The sequence below is a fragment of the Saimiri boliviensis genome, chromosome 1 (assembly GCF_048565385.1).
Source record: "Saimiri boliviensis isolate mSaiBol1 chromosome 1, mSaiBol1.pri, whole genome shotgun sequence".
Lineage (NCBI taxonomy): Eukaryota > Metazoa > Chordata > Mammalia > Primates > Cebidae > Saimiri > Saimiri boliviensis.
Window position 1 is genome coordinate 82,640,604 of NC_133449.1, and position 22,930 is coordinate 82,663,533.

The 22,930-nt window shown below is 38.1% G+C and overlaps 1 protein-coding gene across 8 annotated transcripts in view; it reads left to right on the plus strand.

The window, feature by feature from the left end:
* CLHC1 (clathrin heavy chain linker domain containing 1) overlaps positions 1-22,907 on the plus strand; it is a 65,200-nt gene extending 42,293 nt beyond the window's left edge. For 7 of the 8 annotated variants that reach the window (XM_074400113.1, XM_074400112.1, XM_074400120.1 and 4 more), the window contains 3 exons: positions 10,109-10,314; positions 13,028-13,207; positions 15,506-22,907. In XM_074400113.1, coding sequence (XP_074256214.1) covers positions 10,109-10,314; positions 13,028-13,207; positions 15,506-15,702 — 583 coding nt within the window. In that variant the 3' untranslated portion in view covers positions 15,703-22,907. The remainder of the gene's footprint in view (positions 1-10,108; positions 10,315-13,027; positions 13,208-15,505) is intronic. The other variant, XM_074400129.1, reaches the window with a different exon arrangement.
* The last annotated feature ends 23 nt before the right edge of the window (positions 22,908-22,930 follow it).

Consider the following 22,930-nt stretch of genomic DNA (forward strand, 5'->3'; position numbering starts at 1 on the left):
GGTCTTTGATATTATACATACGGCTGCAGTGAACATACATGTGCATGTGTCTTTATATAGAACAATTTATAGTTCTTTGGGTATATACCCAGTAGTGGTATTTCTGGGTCAAGTGGAATTTCTATTTCTAGGTCCTTGAGAAATTGCCACACTGTCTTCCACAATGATTGAACTAATTTACACTCCCACTAACTGTGTAAGAGTGTTCCTGTTTCTCCACATCCTCTCCAGCATCTGTTGTCTCCAGATTTTTTAATGATTGCCATTCTAACTGGCATGAGATGATATCTCAGAGTGCTTTTGATATGCATTTCTCTAATGACCAGTGATGATGAGCATTTTTTCATGTTTGTTGGCCTCATATATGTCCTCTTTTGAAAAGTGTCTGTTCATATCCTTTGCCCACTTTTGAATGGGGTTTTTTGTTTTTTTCTTGTATATCTGTTTTAGTTCTTTGTAGATTCTGGATATTAGCCCTTTGTCAGATGGGTAGATTGCAAAAATTTTTTCCCGTTCTGTTGGTTGCCAATTCACTCTAATGATGGTTTCTTTTGCTGTACAGAAGCTCTGGAGTTTAATTAGATCCCATTTGTCTAGCTTGGCTTTTATTGCCATTGCTTTTGGTGTTTTAGTCATGAAGTCCTTGCCTATGCCTATGTCCTGGATGGTTTTGCCTACGTTTTCTTCTAGTGTTTTTATGGTGTTAGGTTTTATGTTTAAATCTTTGATCCACCTGGAGTTAATTTTAGTGTAAAGTGACAGGTAGGGGTCCAGTTTCTGCTTTCTGCACATTGCTAGCCAGTTTTCCCAACACCATTTATTAAACATGGAGTCCTTTCCCCATTGCTTGTTTTTGCCAGGTTTGTCAAAGATCAGATGGTTGTAGATGTGTGGTATTTCTTCTGGGGTCTCTGTTCTGTTCCGTTGGTCTATGTCTCTGTTTTGGTACCAGTACCATGCTGTTTTGATTACTGTAGCATTGTAGCATAGTTTGAAGTCCAGCAATGTGATGCCTCCGGCTTTGTTCTTTTTGCTTAGGATTGCCTTGGCTCTGCGGGGTCTTTTGTGATTCCATATGAAGTTTAAAGTGTTTTTTTCCAGTTCTGTGAAGAAGGTAATTGGTAGCTTGATGGGGATAGCATTGAATCTATAGATTACTTTGGGCAGTATGGCCATTTTCACAATATCGATTCTTCCAAACCATGAGCATAGAATGTTTCTCCATCTGTTTGTGTCCTCACTTATTTCGTTGAGCAGTGGTTTGTAGTTCTCCTTGAAGAGGTCCTTTACATCCTTTGTTAGTTGTATTCCTAGGTATTTTATTCTCTTTGTAGCATGGGGAGTTCGCTCTTGATTTGGCTCTCTGTTATTGGTATATAGGAATGCTTGTGATTTCTGCACATTGATTTTGTATCCTGAGACTTTGCTGAAGTTGCTTATTAGTTTGAGAAGATTTTGGGCTGAGACGATGGGGTCTCCTAGATATACAATCATGTCATCTGCAAATAGAGACAGTTTGACTTCCTCCTTTCCTAATTGAATACGCTTTATTTCTTTTTCTTGCCTGATTGCTCTGGCTGGAACTTCCAATACTATGTTGAATAGGAGTGGTGAGAGAGGGCATCCTTGTCTAGTGCCTGATTTCAAAGGGAATTCTTCCAGCTTTTGCCTGTTCAGTATGATATTGCCTGTAGGTTTGTCATATATAGCTTTTATAATTTTATGATACGTTCCATCAATATCTAGTTTATTGAGAGTTTTTTGTATGAAGGGCTGTTGAGTTTTATCGAAGGCCTTCTCTGCATCAAGGTAATCATGTGGTTCTTTTCTTTGGTTCTGTTTATATAATGGATTATATTTATGGATTTGCATATGTTGAACCAGCCTTGCATCCCTGGGATGAAGTCTACTTGGTCGTAATGGATAAGCTTCTTGATGTGCTGTTGCAATCTGTTTGCCAGTATTTTATTGAAGATTTTTGCATTGATGTTCATCATGGATATTTGCCCGAAGTTTTCTTTTTTATTTGAGTCTTTGCCGGGTTTTGGTATCAGGATAATGTTGGTCTCATAAAATGAGTTAGGGAGGATTCCCTCCTTTTGTATTGTTTGATACAGTTTCAGAAGGAATGGAACCAGCTCTTCTTGGTACATCCAGTAGAATTCAGCTGTGAACCCATCTGGACCTGGAGTTTTTTTGGTTGGTAGGCTATTGATTGCTGCCTCTACTTCAGCCCTTGTTATTGGTCTATTCAGGGTTTCAACTTCCTCCTGGTTTAGTCTTGGTAGGGTATAAGTGTCTAGGAATTTATCCATTTCTGCCTGGTTTACTGGTTTATATGAGTAGAGCTGTTTGTAGTAATCTCTGATGGTAGTTTGTATTTCTGTGGGATCAGTGGTGATATCCCCTTTATCTTTTTTTATTGCTTCTATTTGATTCTTCTCCCTTTTCTTTTTTATTAATCTGGCTAGTGGTCTGTCTATTTTGTTGATATTTTCAAAAAACCAGCTCCTGGATTTATTGATTTTTTTGAAGGATTTTTTGTGTCTCTATCTCCTTCATTTCTGCTCTGATCTTAGTTATTTCTTGTCTTCTACTAGCTTTTGAGTTTTTTTGATCTTGCTCCTCTAGCTCTTTCAATTTTGACAATAGGGTGTCGATTTTAAATCTTTCCTCTCTTCTCTGGTGGGCATTTATTTATTGCTATAAATTTCCCTCTAGACACTGCTTTAAAGGTGTCCCAGAGATTCTGGTAAGTTGTGTCTTCATTCTGGTTGGTTTCAAAGAACATCTTTATTTCTGCCTTCATTTCATTGTTTATCCAGTCGACACTCAGAAGCAAGTTGTTCAGTTTCCAAGTGGTTGTGCAGGTTTGAGTGTGTTTCTTGATCCTGAGTTCTAGTCTGATTGTGCTGTGGTCTGATAGACTGTTTGTTATGATTTCTGTTCTTTTGCATTTGCTGAGGAGTGATTTGCTTCCAATGATGTGTTCAATTTTAGAGTAAGTGCAATGTGGTGCTGAGAAAAATGTATATTCTGTGGATTTGAGGTGGAGCGTTCTGTACATGTCTATTAGGTCTGATTGGTCCAGCTTTGCATTCAAGTCCTGGATATCCTTGTTAATTTTCTGTCTTGTTGATCTGTCTAATATTGACAGTGGAGTGTTGAAGTCTCCCACTATTATTGTGTGTGAGTCCAAGTCTCATTTTGGGTCATTAAGAACTTGCTTTATGTATCTGGGTGTTCCTGTGTTGGGGGCATATATATTTAGGATAGTTAGCTCTTCCTGTTGGATTGATCCTTTTACCATTATGTAGTGTCCTTTTTTGTCTCTTTTGATCTTTGTTAGTTTGAAGTCCATTTACCAGAGACTAGGATTGCAACCCCTGCTTTTTTTTTTTGTTCTCCATTTGCTTGGTAAATTTTCTTCCATCCCTTTATTTTGAATCTATATGTGTCTTTGTATGTGAGATTGGTTTCCTCAATACAGCACACCAATGGGTTCTGACTTTTTATCCAGTTGGACAGTCTGTGTCTTTTGATTGGGGCGTTTAGGCCGTTTACATTCAATGTTAATATTGTTATATGTGAATTTGATCCTGCCATTTTGTTACTGGCTGGTTTTCTTTCCTATTAGTTGACTCATTTTCTTCATTGCATTTTTGGTCTTTGCCAACTGGTTTGCTTTTGCAGTGACTGGAACTTGTTCCTTTCCATGCTTAGTGTTTCTTTCAGGAGCTCTTGGAGGGCAGGTCTTGTGGTAACAAAATCTCTCAATAATTGCTTGTCCACAAAAGATTTTATTTCTCCTTTACTTACGAAGCTTAGTTTGGCTGGATATGAGATTCTGAGTTGAAAGTTCTTTTCTTTAAGGATGTTGAATATTGGCTCCCACTCTCTTCCGGCTTGTAGGGTTTCTGCCAAGAGATCTGCTGTGAGTCTCATTGGCTTCCCTCTGTGGATGACCTAACCTTTCTCTCTAGCTGCTCTCAGCATTTTTTCCTTCATTTTGATCCCGGTGAATCTGACAATTATGTGCCTTGGGGTTGCTTTTCTTGAGGAATATCTTTGTAGAGTTCTCTGTATTTCTTGAATTTGAAATTTGGACTGCTTTGCTAGGCTTGGGAAGCTCTCCTGGATATATTAGCTGGAGCATGTTTTCCAGCTTGGATTCATTCTCCCCATCATATTCAGATACAACAATCAAGCGTAGATTAGGTCTTTTCACATAATCCCATATTTCTTGGAGGCTTTGTTCATTTCTTTTCACTCTTTTTTCTCTTGTCTTGCCTTCTCTTTTTATTTCATTGAGTTGATCTTCAATCTCTGATATCCTTTCTTTTGCTTGATTGATTCGGCTATTAAAACTTGTGTTTGCTTCACATAGTTCTTATGCTGTGTTTTTCAACTCCATCAAGTCGTTTATGTTCTTCTCTAAGCTGGTTATTCTAGTTAGCATTTCGTCTAACCTTTTTTCAAGGTTTTTGGTTTCTTTGCATTGAGTTAGAATGTGTTCCTTTAGCTCAGAAAAGTTTGTTAATTATCCACCTTCTGAAGCCTGTTTCTGTCAATTTGTCACACTCCTTGGTCAAGTTGTGATCCTGTGTTGTTGAGAAGTTGTGATCCCTTGAAGGAGAAGAGGTGTTCTGGTGTTTGATGGTTTCATCTTTTTGTGCTGTTTTTTTCCCCATCTTTGTGGGTTTACCTGGCTGTGGTGTCAGCTATTTACAATTTTTTTTTTTTTTTTGAGGCGAAGTTTTGCTCTTGTTGCCCAAGCTTGAGTGCAATGGTGTGATCTCAGCTCATCACAACCTTTGCCTCCTGGGTTCAAGCAATTCTCCTGCCTCTGCTTCCCCAGTAGCTAGAACTACAGCCGTGAGTCACCACACCTGGCTAATTTTTGTATCTTTAGTAGAGACAGGGTTTCTCCATGTTGGTCAGGCTGGTCTTGAACTCCCATCCTCAGGTGATTCACCCACCTTGGTCTCCCAAAGTGCTGGAATTACAGGTGTGAGCCCCAGCACCCTGCCAGAAATGTTTTGAATTTTGTTAAACTTTGAACAAAACAAGAAAATCAGTTTTGTTAGCTTATAAAGAAAATTTGAAGGCTGGTCATGGTGGCTCGTGCCTGTAATCCCAACACTCTGGGAGGCCAGAGTGGAAGGATTGCTTGAGCTCAGGGGTTCAAGACCAACCTGGACAACATAGGAGACCTTGCCTCTATGAAAAGAAATAGAACAAAATAACCCAGACATGGTGGTGCAGACCTGTAGTCTCAGCTACTTAGGAGGCTGAGGTGGGAGGATTACTTGAGCCTGGGAGAGCAAGGCTTCAGTGAGCTTGAGCATGCCACTGCCCTCCAGCCTGGGTAACAGAATTAAATGCTGTCTCAAAAAAAAAAAAAAAAAAAAAACCAACAGCAACAAAAATATACATTAGGGTAGGGGAAATGAGAAGATTTTTAAATGAATTATATTGTTTATTTTTGAAAGTCAATCAGTATTTTTGTGTGCCACTTAGAGGCCACATACTCTGTTAGTCATTTAAAATTGCTGTTATAATAAATCAGATTTTCATATAGTCTTAAGCCCCTCCCTCATTGGTTTCTCACAAAAAAATATTGGAATATTTTTCCTAGTGTAAGAATAAAGTAAGTGTGGAATGTAAGCATTACCTGCACAACAGAGCCAGTTGCCACAGAGTAAAAAGCTTGTATTGCTTGTGACATACTTTCTAATTTCCTGTTCTGATAATAGCACTAATGTCAAAGAAGGAAATCCTTAATTAAAATGAAACTTTATAGAATGTGTGAGTGACATCTTTATCAGATGAATAAAAGTATATATATTAATATTGTCATCTCAACAAAATTGACAAACTATATTACTTGTGCAATCTCTCTCATTTTTAGTACTGGTAAAATTACATTACAATTTGAAAATAAATACTTCCAAACTAAAAAAAAAGTTAATCTCTTCCCAAAACACCTCACGGACACACCCAGAGTAATGTTCAACCAAATATCTGGGCACCCTCTGGCCCAGTCAAGTTGACACATAAAATTAACCATGCCAGGGGATTTGTGTTTTCTATGCCTGCAACTTTAGTGTCTGTGAAGTTTTGACTGACTTGATTATCATCAACAGGTAGGACTGTTGCTGTATAACGGAGCAGAGGGAAATATTTTTGTCACTCAGTTTCTCTATTTCTTTGAAGAGAACTTGCAACTTGGATTAGGGTGCAGATTATTTACTAATAGATTACTACTCAGGAAAATTTTCAAAGGGAATGAAATAGGATAGGGCTTGGAAAAGAGCCAAGCAAGGATGTGAACTCAGGTCAAGTCTAGTATTAGCCATTATCACAGGGAGAGGGTTACAGAGCATAGACATTACACAGAGTTCTTTCCTTTTATTAAAGGGCTGGCCTTTTGTAAACCCTATCAGTCGGGGGGTTGAGTGTAGAGTATGAGGGGGTTGTGGGATAGGCATAATTTTCTGGGTGAAGTGGCTACAGACACCTGAGGACAATTCTTCAGAGAAGGTGGCAGCTGCTGTGAGCTGTTAGCAGTCAGCTGGAGAAGGGACACTGGTTCGGTAACTGGGGCCTGGATGAGGCATCAGAACAGTGTCTACCACAATGACTGAACAACTTATGAAGATCAATCAGAAAATAGTTAGCAGCTGCTTATACTGCATCTTTGTAAAGATGGGCTGGGCTGTGTGTATTGGAAGGCAGAGAAGGGAAAGGCCTCTCAGTAGTCTGTCTAGTAGGTATAGCCTGCTGCTGGCAGTCTAAGGGCTATGCTTACTTGGCTCTGAATGCATAGGGATGTAGAATACATACTACAGATTATTGAATGGTTCTCATCTTTAAGAAGGGTATCATAAGGAGATAGACGGACATTAGTAAGCAATTCCTAATTTACATACTACTGCCTACTGCCATTCATTTCAAATCCACCATTTCCACTGCACAATTCTGGATAAAGCTATCTTGATGGCACTATTTCCCAGTGCAAACTGTGTTTCTCCCACCCATTCTTATTATGGCCTTCATTTACTGTCCACCTAATAGTTAATTTTGTTTTAGGAAAGAACTTCTTCATATGCATGCCCTTCTTTTCTCTCTTTGACCTCTTCCCTGCCCGATCACGTTTCTACACCCTCCACAAAAAGTATGTATCAGGGAGCACTGGAAGTGGTTTGGACTTGAGGATATCATCCCAAAGTGCATGTTCTTTACCAAAACCTGTTTTTAAAAGTTCTAGTGCAGAGGTACTTCAGACGAGATTAAGTTTCTTACACATAATGATGATTCTTGACCTACCTCTTAGTTGTAAGAATTTGAATTCTTTAATTACTATGTAGTTCTGTGACTACATGTATTGAGAAAATGCCACCAGTTTTAAGGATCCTGAGATAATACAAGAGGGAATATTAAAGGCAATTCACATTCTTTATACTTAATCTGTTTCCCGTTTTCTACCTCTGATTATCTGGCCTCTGTCACATGGCTACCTTAAAAAGCCTTCCAGTTCATTCCCAGAAGCTCAGCATAGAGCTAGCCCTTTAGCAGCCTGCCTTATGGCCTAATCTTGGCTCTCTTAGTCATTCTTACCTGGGAAAAGTCTAATTACTTGACCTGAAAAGTCTAAATTTTAAGAAACCATCCTTTACTGGAATTCTCTTAATTGCAGACATTGCTCCCAGAAGATAAATACTCTCTGAAATTTTAACTCTGCAATCCCAGTCCTAGAAAATAACAGTAAATAAATTCTATGCATGGATTTAGAGATTGTATATTACCTTTATTTTGACATTACAAAATTTAAAAACCCAAATTCCCATCAATGATAGACTGCATAAAGAAAATGTGACACATAAACACCATGGAATACTATGCAGCCACAAAAAGGATGAATTCGTGTTCTTTACAGAGACATAGATGAAGCTGGAAACCATCATCCTCAGCAAACTAACACAAGAACAGAAAACCAAACACTGTGTTCTCTTTCATTAATGGGAGTTGAGCAATGAGAACACATGGACACAGGGAGAGGGACATCACACACTGGGGCCTGTGGAGGTGGAGGCTAGGGGAGGGATAGCATTAGGAGAAATATCTAACATAGATGATGGGTTGATGGTTGCAGCAAACCACCATGGCACGTGTAAACCTGTGTAAAAAACCTGCACATTCTGCACATGTACCCTCCAACTTGAAGCAGAATAAATAAGAATCAAAATTATATTTTAAGGACATCTCTTGGTGCTTGTTTTTACTCTAAAGATCATATATATAGTAACAACTTAAGAGACATAAGCTGGGCATGGTGGCTCACAGCTGTAATCCCAGCACTTTGGGAGGCCGAGGTGGGCAGATCACAAGGTCAAGAGATCGAGACCATCCTGGCCAACATAGTGAAACCCTATCTCTACTAAAAATACAAAAATTAGCTGGGTGTGGTGGTGGGCTTCTGTAGTCCCAGCTACTTGGGAGGCCAAGGCAGGAGAATTACTTGAAGCCAGGAGGTGGAGGTTGCAGTGAACCAAGATGGTGCCACTGCACTCCAGCCTGGCAAAGAGGGAGACTCTGTCTCAAAAAAAAAAAACAAAAAAAAACCAGAGAGACATAAAACTTACATTTTCTGGTAAAAAAAAAATTTTTAATCTAATTTATAATCAAATATGTATTAGATTACTATGGAGTTAAGCACATTTTATTTTATTTCTTAGCTGTTCACATTTTCCAGACCTAGCCTGGTCTCAGAACCACTTTCACAAGGCCCAAAAAGAGTCCTCTTTGAGTTAGGAGTAAGGGTGAGAAAAGTCAACAAGGGGATTTTAGGGAAACAGAAAGAGGGTATGATGAAGTGATCGGAGGGAAAAACGGGGAGGGAATTTCCCTGGCCCACATCCCAGCTCTGGCCTTCTCTAAGGTGGTGACTCTTCAAAAAATAATGGCATTAATAAGATAAATAAATACTAAAATACTGGCATTATGATTTTGCTGCAGTATTTCAGTCACTACATAGACTAAAATAATTAACTTGTTCAACCTCAGGAATTATGGCCAAAAACCTATATTTTGGTATTAAAGTGTGGAAATCAGAGAATTTCTTAACTAAATAATTAATTTGTACTCAGGCTACCTTTTGATGTAGACTCACCTCTCTGCTGCCCACCCCAATAAACACAGAAGGCTTTATTTACTGAATTTTCAGTAAAGAGACATTTTGTAGGGGCTTCAGGATTTCATTTTAATGTTATCATCATTTTTAGATGTATACAGACACCAATATCATATGATGCTTTTATTTTGTAACTGTTAATTAAAAATATAACGTAAGTAATTTGAAGTGGTATCTTTGATCATACCCACATGTTCTTTTGGCTATGCCTATAGTTTCTAGGTGAATTTACTCTTATAGCACATCAGATGATTAACTTCAGTTGGTTATAGAAGTGCTACATTAAAATATGACCAGTGAAATCTATTCAGTGGAGCCCTCTCAAAAGAACTGCTTCCTCAGTCTTTCCTAACAGGCATAATTATGTCCATTTTCCCCTCTTGCCTCTTATAAATCTATAACAAATTTTAAAAATAACAGTGCTGTCACACTTACTGTTTTCCTTTTAGTACAAATGCTTGCAATATCTATCTTTATGAGCTGAAACTGTTCTCACTATCTACAACCAACATTTAATAAGCTTTTGCATTCCATACAGTTTAGAATCTAGATAACTGCTTGAAAATATTGAGACTCCAATTATGAGAGCATTTTTGTTTACCTTGTAATTTTTAGACCTATCAGTCTTTTTAGGAGAGTTTTAATCTTGTTTGTGGATTTTTTAAAATGAGCTTTTGAGGAGCCAAAATGTCTTCCTCCAAGGGAATACGCACTGATTGGTTTTTGTTGTTGTTGTTGTTAAATCTCAGATATGTTTAATTTCTCCTACATCATCAATTGCCTATTAAATTGTAACTTGGAATTCTTACAGGCAATAGAAATTCCAGTTCTACTGTGCTGAATTTTCAAATATCTCAGTCTCAGCCACTCATCAAGAATTTTCTAACATGTGTCTTATTGATCTTCTTGTTCTAGACTGACATTTTCTGAAGAGGCAGGAGATGTGATTTGTGATTATGGGGAGCAGGATACTTATAATAAGGCCAAGTGCCTGGCTTTAGCTCAGATTATCTACAGTGAATGTGGGCTGCACAAGAAAGCTCTCCTTTGCTTGTGTAAACAGGGTCAGACTCATAGGGTCATGGAGTACATACAGCAGTTTGTTAAGGACTTTACTTCTGGTAAGTGAAGTCTCAATTTGTATAAATTTGAATTCTGGACTTTAATTATAAGAGTACCCATAATAGCAGGCAGTACTTTAAACTTATATTATAAAATCAATTTTATATATACCAATAAGTAGGAGATTTCTTTTGTAATTTTTCATGAACATAGGCAAGCTGGAGCTGATTGGCTTTCATGCTAGACATTAAAAAATATTATATATTTTCTCAAAATATAAACATTTAATAAATCAGATAGTTCTGGAAATATACAGTTTTAAAGATAAAATTAGCAGATATGCTAGAACAAACTACATAAATGATTTTTTAAAATAACTTATTTGTGATATGTAATGTTTTGAACTGTAACATAAGCATTAGAAATGATGAATTTCTAATTTATTTCAAAATTTTAAAACAATTGAACAGTAATGTGAGATTACAATTGGACAGTAATCTGAGAAAACTGTGGACCTTAGGGCGACTCTAGTTGGATGAGCAGATCTCTTACTCTGGATCTAGTTTGGCAGTGACTCTAAGTAGAGGCATTGCTGACATCTGCCCATCTCCCAGGCCAGTGCTAGTCCTCATCTGCAGGCGGTGTATCCCAGTTCTAAGAAGATGCAAAATGGAACCAAACATAGCCATTTTAGGTCACATTATTCCAGGAAAAAGGAGTTTTAGTGGTTGTTGAATATGGTCATTTTCAAGCAATTAATTGACTTTTTCTTAGAATCTATGTATTCTTTTAAAGTTACAAATCTCTTCATTAATAACAGCATGCCCTATACTATTATTGTAATAATAGCTAGGCTTTTTTTTCATGCATTATCTCATTTAATCCTCATGTTGACTCTATGGCAATGAGGTAGGTTTTGTTACTATCCCATTTTATAGATAAAAACAACGGTATGTTTCCACAGAGAAGCTAAGGCACAGAGAAGTAAGTGATTCGCCCTTGGTTATGTGGTGACAAAACAGAATCTGGCATAGTAGGTACTAACTAATATTCTATTATCTAAGTATACAGTTTTGGTTTCTGTGTTAACTATTATTTTTCCGTATGTAAAAATTGTATATGTTAATGTTTAAACATGGGATAGAGATTTTAATAACTCTTAGAATTTAAACATTTTAGGGATAGGGTCTGTAGTCCCAGCCACTCAGGAGGCTGAGATGGGAAAATTGCTTGAGGCCAGGCGTTCTAGGCTGCATTAAGTGATGATTTGCCAGTGCATTCCTGCCTGGGCATCGGAGTGCGACCTCATCCCTAAAATGTTTTTAAAAAGAAATAGATTTTGAAATATAGTAAGCAAAAGGGAGACAAGGAGTTCAAGACCAACCTGGGGCAATATAGTGGGACCCCATCTCTACATATTAAATACATTTTTAAAAACCTGAGGCCTTCAGAGTTCAAATTATGTCTATGGTAGTTCTTGAAAGGCTCTCAGATGTTATTCTAAAAATTACCTCTATTGTGGCCCCATAATAATATTTTTACTTAAAAAAGTTTAGGAAGTTAATACAAAGTTTATAAACTTAAGAATATAGAGGGCACGGTGGTGCATGCCTGTAATCCCAGCTATTGTGAAGGCTGAGGTAGGAGACTGAGCCCAGGAGTTTGAGGATACAGTGCATAATTATCGTGCCTGTGATGAGCCATTGTACTCCAGCCTGGACAACACAGTGAGACTTTGTTTAAAAAAAAATTAAGAATACAAATCATAATTGTAGCTTTAGATTACCTCAATGGTTAACTAGTAGATTAAACCATATGGAATTGCCCTTTTGTTGGTCAAATTTAGGCAGCTTCATATGGCTTCACCTCTAGCTACTTGAAACAGCTAATGGGTTCTTTACGTTTTCAATTTTTGAATTTCTAAGTACTTGATATTTTTCGGAAAAAATTACTGAGTTGCTTTTTCTATGCAAGGCACAGAAAGAAAGACATTATACTTACCAGAATTTGGTCCAAATATGAGCAACAAGATAGAGACAAACAAACTATAGTATTAGATGAAACCTTGGAAATTATCTCCAATTCAGGCTGGGTGCGGTGGCTCAAGCCTGTAATCCCAGCACTTTGGGAGGCCGAGGCGGGTGGATCACGAGGTCGAGAGATCCAGACCATCCTGGTCAACGTGGTGAAACCCCGTCTCTACTAAAAATACAAAAAATCAGCTGGGCATGGTGGCACGTGCCTGTAATCCCAGCTACTCAGGAGGCTGAGGCAGGGGAATTGCCTGAGCCCAGGAGGCGGAGGTTGCGGTGAGCCGAGATCGCGCCATTGCACTCCAGCCTGGGCAACAAGAGCGAAACTCCGTCTAAAAAAAAAAAAAGAAAGAAAGAAATTATCTCCAATTCTCACACTTTTCACATGTGAAAACTGAGTTCCAAAAGAATAAGTGACTGATGGAGCTATGATTAGGATTCAGGTTTCCCGATAGCCAATCTATATGTGTATTATACCACATTTCTTTTCATTATAATTATGTTTTGGGTACTCTCGTGGGTAGTTTTCCTTTGTTTTTGTTATGCTGAGCACGATTTTTTTTGATTGGGGGGCTTGGGGATAGTACTGTTGAGTTTAGGTTGGAGTGGCTCATTGAGGGCTTTGGAAGGATTAGAAAGACTGTTTATTGATTGGCAGGTATAGACATTAGCTAGTCCTGTTTCTAGTTGATTTATCATATTAGGATATTGAGATAAAGTTTTTCATTTTTGCCTTCAGATGACCTGTTGCAGCTATTAATGTCATGTCCCCAAGCTGAATTAATTCAGTGTCTCATTAAAGAGTTGAATGAGAAACAACCATCTTTATCTTTTGGTCTTGCCATACTTCATCTGTTCTCTGTAGATATGAAAAAAATTGGCATTAAGCTACTTCAAGAAATAAATAAAAGTGGGAAAGGTGAGTAGAGTAAAATGTTGTGGAAGAAATAGTGGTGGGTTATTTAGGGAAAGGTTTAAGATGATTATGCATAAGTTAACTCAGATTTTCCTAAGAGTTCCTTCTTAGCAAGAGTTAACTTTAGGAGTTTATAAATGTAAAGATTGCCGCCGGGCGCGGTGGCTCAAGCCTGTAATCCCAGCACTTTGGGAGGCCGAGGCGGGTGGATCACGAGGCCGAGAGATCGAGACCATCCTGGTCAACATAGTGAAACCCCGTCTCTACTAAAAATACAAAAAACTAGCTGGGCGTGGTGGCGCGTGCCTGTAATCCCAGCTACTCAGGAGGCTGAGGCAGGAGAATTGCCTGAGCCCAGGAGGCGGAGGTTGTGGTGAGCCGAGATCGCGCCATTGCACTCCAGCCTGGGTAACAAGAGCGAAACTCCGTCTCAAAAAAAAAAAAAAAAAAAAAAAAAAAAAAGATTGCCATATAAATAATAGTCTATTAGCAATAGGATATATTTCTTGAGAAAATTAGAATGCAGAGAGAATCTTTATGAAGCCTGAGGGGAAAGTTACAATAATTACAATCACTAACACTAAAAACTTTATATATATTGACATATGTATATATTTAGCCATCTTTTTATTTGTATTTTAAATGTTATGTAGACATAAACTATATGTTTTAATTCTTAAACCAAATGTATGTGTATTTACATAGGATATTCACCCTGAACCTAACTCTGCTGTAGATTAGAGAATAACTAATTAGGCTGGGTGCAGTGGCTCACCCCTGTAATCCCAGCACTTTGGGAGGCTGAGGTGGGTGGATTGCTTGGGCTCAGGAGTTCAAGACCAGCCTTGAACAGTAAAACTCCGTCTCTATTAAAAAAAAAAAAAATACAAAAATTAGCCAGGTGTGGCGGTGTGCACCTGTAGTCCCATCTACTCAAGAGGCTAAGGTGGAAGAATGCCTGAGCCCAGGGAGCTCAAGGCTACAGTGAGCCGTGATTGTGCCACTGCACTCCATCCTAGATGAGACCCTGCCTCAAAAAAAAAAAAAAAAAAAAAGAGAGGGAGGGAGGGAGAGAGAGAGAGAGAGAGAGAGAAAGAATAATTAAAACTCTTATTTTCTTTTTATTGATATAGGATGTTGAACAGACGACTTGATTTTAAATTACTTGAAAATGTATTTTAGAAGATAACTTTATGTTTTGAAATTATCACTGTAGATAACTAAAATATTTTGATAGAAAAATAATTGTGAAGGCCGGGCGCGGTGGCTCAAGCCTGTAATCCCAGCACTTTGGGAGGCCGAGGCGGGTGGATCACAAGGTCAAGAGATCGAGACCATCCTGGTCAACATGGTGAAACCCCATCTCTACTAAAAATACAAAAAATTAGCTGGGCATGGTGGCGCGTGCCTGTAATCCCAGCTACTCGGGAGGCTGAGGCAGGAGAATTGCCTGAACCCAGGAGGCGGAGGTTGCGGTGAGCTGAGATCGCGCCATTGCACTCCAGCCTGGGTAACAAGAGCAAAACTCCGTCTCAAAAAAAAAAAAAAGAAAAAAGAAAAATAATTGTGGTAGAAATAAAATTATAATGATGACAATATTCTGAAAAGAGATCCTCTTTTATGAAGTACCATAAGTAATGCAGGTAATAGATAAGAAATGAGTTCCATAAATTGTTAGATCCCTAAGAGATTTTACAAAGTAAATAATATGAAATTTCTTTAACAAACAAAATGATTTCATTTCCTTAAGAAAAATATTTGTTATAGAAGCCCCATCATTAAGAGGTCTCCATCTAGATACAGGATGAAGAGTTTGTCAAAGAATTCCTTAAGTCCTTGGGTTAGCATCACTAAGGCATTTAGTTAAGTGTTTGAAATTATGAAAACTTGACCTATAGGTCCACAGTTACTTGATGGTTTCTGGTGGTGCCTTATAGACTCTGAGAATAAGGATGAGCCCACACTCGTCACTTTCTGAGCTTCTGCCTTATAGCCTTCAGCATCTGCTACCTTAACAAAAAGGAGATGAGTGGAGACGTGGAATGTGAGAAAGTGGTGGAGGGTTGAACTGAGACATGAAGAGGTTAATGGTAAGAGAGGAGGAGAAGGAACTAACGCAAGTACTTGCCAAGAGCTAGACTGAGCACTGAATGTTATATCGTTGATCTTAGGGGAATCAGGTAGAGTTTAACAGTAGCTGAGATGAAATTATGTCTTTTTCTGTTTTTGAAGAATCATTAAAATATGGATTATCAAATGAGAATAAGTGCCATACTATAATATTTTATTTTTCCCCTACAGATGCAGTAGAAAGTCTTATGATAAAGGATTCATTTTGCTCTATAGAAATGTGGCAAGAAGTGGCAAGTATATGTTTACAGAATGGCTTTGACAAATTATCTAATGACATCATGTCCATTCTTCGATCTCAGGCTGCAGTTACAGAAATCTCTGCAGAGGATGACGCAGTCAACCTAATGGAACATGTGTTTTGGTAGTTCTATATCTCAACCAGTTGAGGGAGCTTGCACAACATTTTATGTATGCTGGTTGGGCAAACTGATTTTGACATAACTAACTTATAAATAAATCTAGAGTAAGAAGCTCTCAGAAATAAATCACACTTTTGTTATGATGACATTTAGATTTGTCTTTGAAATGTTTATACCATTGCTTCCTTTTCCCCATATGGTCATTTCTTATATTGAATCTTGATAAAATCCAAGATTATAACTTTGTGCAAAACAGTGTAGGCATTTTTAGCTAAGGGCATAAGCTAATGTCCAGATATATTACTTTCTGGTGATCTAATTTGATAGCAAGAACTGAGGAAGTGTGGGTAGTATCCTGTCGTTAGACTGTCTTCCCAAACATGAAATGCTACAAGCCTGACTTGACAAGCAGGATTTCATTTCAAGGTTGAACTTTCTGGCAAAAACCTAGAGTATAATAATTTTGTACTGCTGGTTTGAAGATGTGCCCCATGCTTTTATATATATATATATATATATATATATATATATATATATATATGGCAAAGCTTAAGCTTCTAGTATAAAAGCTGGGAATCTTGGCATGTTATTACTCAGAGAGAGAACCAGTCAAATTTTGCATAGAAGTAGACCTGTGATACCTATAGATATGGAAAATATAAAAAGTGATTTTGGATGATTTCAAGTATCTGAGTAAGTATTTGATTGAAAACTCTAAAAGTTCTATGCCATGGACAGGTATAATATTAAAAATATTTAATGATTAGTATGGCATGGGCACAAATCAAGCAGAACAGGTACCCAGTGAATTAGAACAGGCTTTAGCCCTTATGCCACATACCAGGGCATACTAGCTAAATGTCAGCCTTGACCATGGAACATGATTAAAATGAGCAGCTGGCTGGGCGAGGTGGCCTGTAATCCCAGCATTTAGGGAGGTCAAGGCAGGAAGATTGCTTGAGTTTGAGACCAGCCTAGGCAACATAGTAAGATCCTGTCTCTGTTATTAAAAAAAGAAAAAAACATTTTTCAAGCAAAAAATCAAAATGAGCTGCTATTAGAATAAGAGCAAAAAGCATAACTTTTCCCCTCCTAAATTTAAATTGAGTATGTATTTTTATGTTATGGTGGAAAGAAGATTAACAGGCAGTCAGATAGCTTCGTATTAAAATTCTGGCCATACCTCTTCCTCATTTATAAAATATAGGCAATCATCCCTTAGGCTTGCTGTGAGGATTAGTGATAATGTATGTGTATCGCTAATATATAAGTGTATAACATAACAGAGGAACTTAAGAAAAGGTAGCTGTAATCCCTGTGTAATAGGCCCAAGAAACACATTTCTCTATTAGTTTATACTTACTAAATCCCATATGTCTATTCATTTGTATTTATCTTTCTTTAAGGTATTTGATATATTGGTGCAACTTATTGCCGATATTCAGCTATCTGTCCACACTCGTATTAGGGTTGCCTGGCTTATCTTATAAATTCAGAAGCATTCAAGCTGAGTTTTTAATTTTTCTATTTGGTGCTAAACAGAGTACTGGATAATTATAATTCAGCTTTCTAAAGCATAGCATTTTTAAAGTAATACATGTGCATAGTTTTAAAAGCAATATATTACTAAAAGGCTTACAAAAATAATATTTTAATTATTGGCCTTCATACTGGCTGTTGAAAAGAGTAGATAAAGGATGGAGAAAGGGAATGGCAAGAGAGACGTGTTTCAGCGGCTCTGGTTCTTTGTGTACTGATGGCTTAGAACCTGTTTTTTTTTCCTTTGAGACCTATCCGATTGATAGAAAGCTATTATGTGTCCATTGACAGAGCTTAGAAAAAAAAATGTGTTCATGCAAGCCAGGGGGATAAAGTAGACGTATAAATCTAGACGAAGCTTAAACAGCCGCTGTTGTTGTTCTTTTAATTTTGCCTTGTTTTTCCTTTGCTCATTATTATTCCTTCTCGGAATTGCCTTTGGCAGCTTTCCCAAGGAAAGTAAAAGTTGTCAAGTGAATATAAATTTTTAAAAGCCTGGAGATGGAAAATGGAGTTGGGAGGAAGAGCAAGATTATAAAGTTAAGTGGAGAAGGAGAAAGAATTGAGTTGTGAGCTCCATAGGGCTTTGAAGCTCTAAGGGCCTCCATGTAAGCTACACTGAAGGAGGTATAATATGGGCCTCTGCACAGAAACTTGCATTCTAGACCAGCCCCACCACTTTCTAGCTATATGTCCTTTTCTTCACACTTAAGATAAATTTATTTTGACTAGATAACTCCTTTTGTCATTTCAAACTCTAAAATTCAGCAATTCTGAAAAGGTAGAAATTATTTCCCAGTGCTTCTTGACCTTCAACCTAAATTTGAAATAGTACAATTCAACGTGAGCATCAACAACATCTACTGAATACTTATTTTGCACACAGTTTCTGCTAGCAAGATTACAACTTGAATGGAAAGATACAGCATATTTTTTAAATTACTAATAATTCCTTAATTCCTTAGTATTATCTAATAGCCAGTCCATATTCAAATTTCACCAGTTGCTTAAAAATGCCTTTTAGCATTTGAATTGTTCCGATGAAGGTTTAACCCGTGTTCATGTGTTTTACTGGGTCTTGCTCACTTGAGTGAGTCTTCTCTCTTTTCTTCTTCTTGCCATTGATTGCTTTACATAGCAGGCGCGTAGCAAGGGCCATGATGAATTTCGTTTCTCTGAATCCATATTAGGTTTTCCTTCTGCCATATCAGTGAGGAAAGGAAGATATTTATTCCAAGGTCTAAAAGATTTAATTGTAACTAGTTACCTTTTTATTTATTATAGTCAAGCATGTATCAAAATGAATTTCTATTAAAATCATTCATTCAGAAAGGTTTAGAGACATTCTGAAACAGAAATCTAATAAAAAATTTTCTTAATATTAAGAACTTTTCCTAAATTCTGAATTAACTAAGAAATGACCATTAAGTTAATCACTTTTTTTAACTTTGAAAGATGAAAAATTGTTACTTTTTAGGTGCCTGGAATTCTATTAGATTGCTAAAGCATATGTTAAGTTAAAAATCAAAGCAGAGGCCTTACTTTTTTTTAACTTTGTACATTTCATGGAAAGCTCATACATTTCTTCCCTTCTCTCTCAGAAAAAAAAAAACAAAAAACAGCATTTAACAAATGTTTGGTGTAGCACTACTGAAAATATAAAGCTGTCATTTGCTGGTAGTTATAATTTGTTGGGTTCTTGAATAAAAACATATTGGATATATAATAAAGACATTGGAATTTATATAGTTTTTAAAGTTTTTTTTTTTAATTGATAATTATCTACAGCTACCTTCCCTACCTTGAGGATCTGTGTCAATCTTTCCTTGATGTTCTTTTCCTAGACTCCAAACAAAAGGTCACTTTCAAATACCTATAGAGCTCTGGCACTACTGTAAACGAGTGAAATGTATCACATCAGGGAAAGGAAGATCTGGGGACTTTTTGAAACGGACAATAGTGATAAATTCCAGGCAATTTTTATTATGCAGGATTGTGGACTTGGTGTACCTTCTTGAAAGCTGGAAATGTAGATTTGATGTAAGTAGTCCTGATTTTTCAGAGTACTGTGTGGGCCAAACAAAACACATCTGCAGACCAGACTTGACTTGCAGGTCACTAATTTGAAACCTCTGTCCTAAACAGGCTAGATTTAATTTCTTGTTTCCATCAACTTTATTTTTATTTATTTATTTAGACAGAGTCTTGCTCTGTCACATAGGCTAGAGTGCAGTGGTGCAATCTTGGCTCACTGCAACCTCTGCCTCCTGGGTTCAAGTGATTCTCCTGCCTCAGCCTCCCGACTAGCTGGGATTACAGGCGCCTGCCACCACACCCAGAAAATTTTTGTATTTTTAGTAGAAATGGGATTTCACCATTTTGGCCAGGCTGGTCTCGAACTCCTGACCTCAAGTGATCCACCCACTTCAGCCTCCCACAGTGCTGGGATTATAGGCATGAGCCACCACGCCAGGCCTCCATCAACTTTAAATGAAGCTTTTTGAATGGATAAAGAAAGTAAAGAATTATCATATTTTCTCATTTGGAAAAGCCTACTGCAGAATACCCAATTTACTGATGTGCTGGTAACAGAAGGGAGGATAAAAGGTAGACCTACTATCTGTATGCCAATCCAGTATGGAGACCATTTTAATTTCTAATGCCGAGGAATGTGGAAGATAGCACAGATGTAATTTGCGGGTAGAGAGAAGGGTACAGACTCCTTAGATAATTCTGACTTCCCCCAACCACACTCTAAAGGATACATCTGTAGCATTCTTCCCCAACTGTATGCCATAAGCCTCGTTAAGGAGCAGTACTATGGTTTTAGAATAGAGGCTACAAAAGTACATTTTGAAGATTTGCCTACATGGATCCTTCTCTCTATCCAGTTAGCTCTTTAGTGGAAATTCCACTGTGCTGTGGGGGGTTTCATTGTCAGGTTGTATATCAAATTGCATCAGTAGTCACCACCAACCATTTTTAGCTCTCCACTGTGGGCAAACTCTTTAAACTCCCATGTGTATTACTGTGTTGGGGCCACACTGAGAAGGATCCACCTTTTCCACTCAAGGAATGGTTGTATGGGTTAAATTCTGTTATCTTTTTTATTAGGTCAGATAATAAAGACACTATCATAGAGTGAACTTTAGGTGGATTTGTGCTTAACAGGAAGTGCATATCACCCTCCCAACACTTTGGCTGTACACAGATCAGAATGTATATTAACACATTCTCATCCATTTTCTCTTGGAACTCTTCCTTCACTTCATACTGCTCACATATCTTGACTATACTGTTGTTGTTTTGAGATGGATTCTCACTCTGTCGCTCAGGCTGGAGTACAGTGGCACTGTCTCAGCTCACTGCAACCTCCACCTTCCAGGTTCAAGCAATTATCCTGCTTTAGCCTCCGGAGTAGCTGAGATTACAGGCACCAGCCACAACGCCCAGCTACTTTTTGTATTTTTAGTAGAGATGGGGTTTCACCATGTTGGCCAGGCTTGTCTCAAACTCCTGATCTCAGGTGATCTGCCTGCCTTGGCCTCCCAGAGTGCAGGGATCACAGGTGTGAGCTACCATGCCTGGCCTGTTCACACATTTTGAAAATTACATTTTGGCAGCAGCCCCCAGCAATGGGACTGAATTATCGAAGATTTTTGCCAATTTTTTTTTTTTTTTTTTCACAGAGTTAAGCTCTTGTTGCCCAGGCTGGAATGTAGTGGCGCAATTTCAGCTCACTGTAACCTCTCCCTCCTAGGTTCACACAATTCTCCTGCCTCAGCCTCCCAAGTAGCTGAGATTACAAGCGTGCTCCACCGCACGCGGCTAATTTTGTATTTTTAGTAGAGACAGGGTTTGTCAGGCTGGTCCTGAACTCCTGACCTCAGAAGATCTGCCTGTCTTAGCCTCCCAGAGTGCTGGGATTACAGGCGTGAGCCACCGTGCCCGGCCTGCTCACACATTTTGAAAATATACGTTTTGGAAGCAGCCCCCGGCAGTGGGACTGAATTAGCGAAGATTTTTGCCAAATTGCTTAAAGAGCTAGGGTTTTATGAATTAACAATCATGGATTCTGACTGCAGGCCCTGACCAGTCCAAAGAGCAGTTTATAAAGTCAGCTTGAAAAGTCTGCATGCTGTTTTTGCCCAGCCTCCCTGGGGTGAGTACTTAACACTGATCAGCATCTAAACACAACATGCGGAAACAGGTTTGTGCTGCTACTAGGATCAATAATGAGGATGGCAAAAACATTGGCAGAGAGATTCCAGTGGCCTTCCAGATTCTAGTGCAGAGACCCTGCTTGCTAAGAAACCAAAGACAGGTATTAACCTTGGCATTAGAGAATATGACTCTCCCTGTTTTCTTGAGGGTGCAGGGACAGGGAGACTGATTGTCAAGGCTATTTATTCCTTTGCCCAGGTTGGTCCCTTGGAGATGGGAAAAACTCCTTTATGCTATTTGTGTATATAAAGAGTCTCCAAGTTTCTTCTACTCTCTGGGTATGCTTTTTCAGGTGTCAAATGAACATGATAATATTTTCTAAGAGATGATCTTCATGCTGACCACTTCTGTAAGGGACGAGAGATCTTGAAGAGCTCATAACACCAGTAGCAGAAACCAGAAAACGGTGCATATCTTAAACCCAAGTGACACCTAAATTAGACATCAGTAAGATTACAGCTACTCTCATTCTGTGATTTGTAATCCATGAAAAATTGCTTATAAAATGAGTATTTTCTAAATGAAATAGGACTAAAGTAGTCATTTTGAAGAAATTGTCCTGGGACTGCTCTGTGAAATGAATCACCAACTCCTAATTTATCTGCCTGGTAAATGCTAGGTTTGCCTAATGCAAGGTATCCCATTGATAAGGATCATAGCAGGGACCATAAACACTTCTTAAAATTACCTTTGCCTAAATGCTAAATAGAGTATTGAAACTAGTTTTGAGGCTTCACATTAAGAAGACTATTACTAATTTTGAGCTGTATAGATCATGAAGATGTAGAAAGAAGGAATGGGCTTATTCAATTTGGGAAGAAAAGAACAACAGTATTGTCACAGTTCTGCTTTTGAGTCTCCAAAAACCCCTCACATTAAGGTTATAACCAACTCTAGGCCACATGAGCCATAGACCTAAATAATAAACAATTCTTATTTGAAACAGAATAATTTGCTGATGATAGAGATTGTGAAGGCTGATATTGGGTGGATAAAAAACTTGTGGAAGGAGCTACTCTGAAGGCCTTAAAAAATAAACTACCTGCTCTCTTCTGCTTGATATAATTACGGTAGTTTCTGGGTTTTGGAGGAGTCCTTAAGAAAATTCTTGAGATGATCTTTTTGGAGAAGGCCTGTGTAACACAGTTACTTAATCCAACAACCATTTCCTGATTACCTACTAAAAGATGAACAAGACATCCTATGTATCTTGTGGGTAATTGCAATCTAGAAGTAAAGTTATCAATGATAGACTGGACAGGGAAAATGTGGCACATATACACCATGGAATATTATGCAGCCATCAAAAACGATGAGTTCGAGTCCTTTGTAGGGACACGGATGAACCTGGAAACCATCATTCTCAGCAAACTGACACAAGAGCAGAAAATCAAACACTGCATGTTCTCACTCATAGGCGGGTGTTGAACAATGAGAACATATGGACACAGGGAGGGGAGCACTACACACT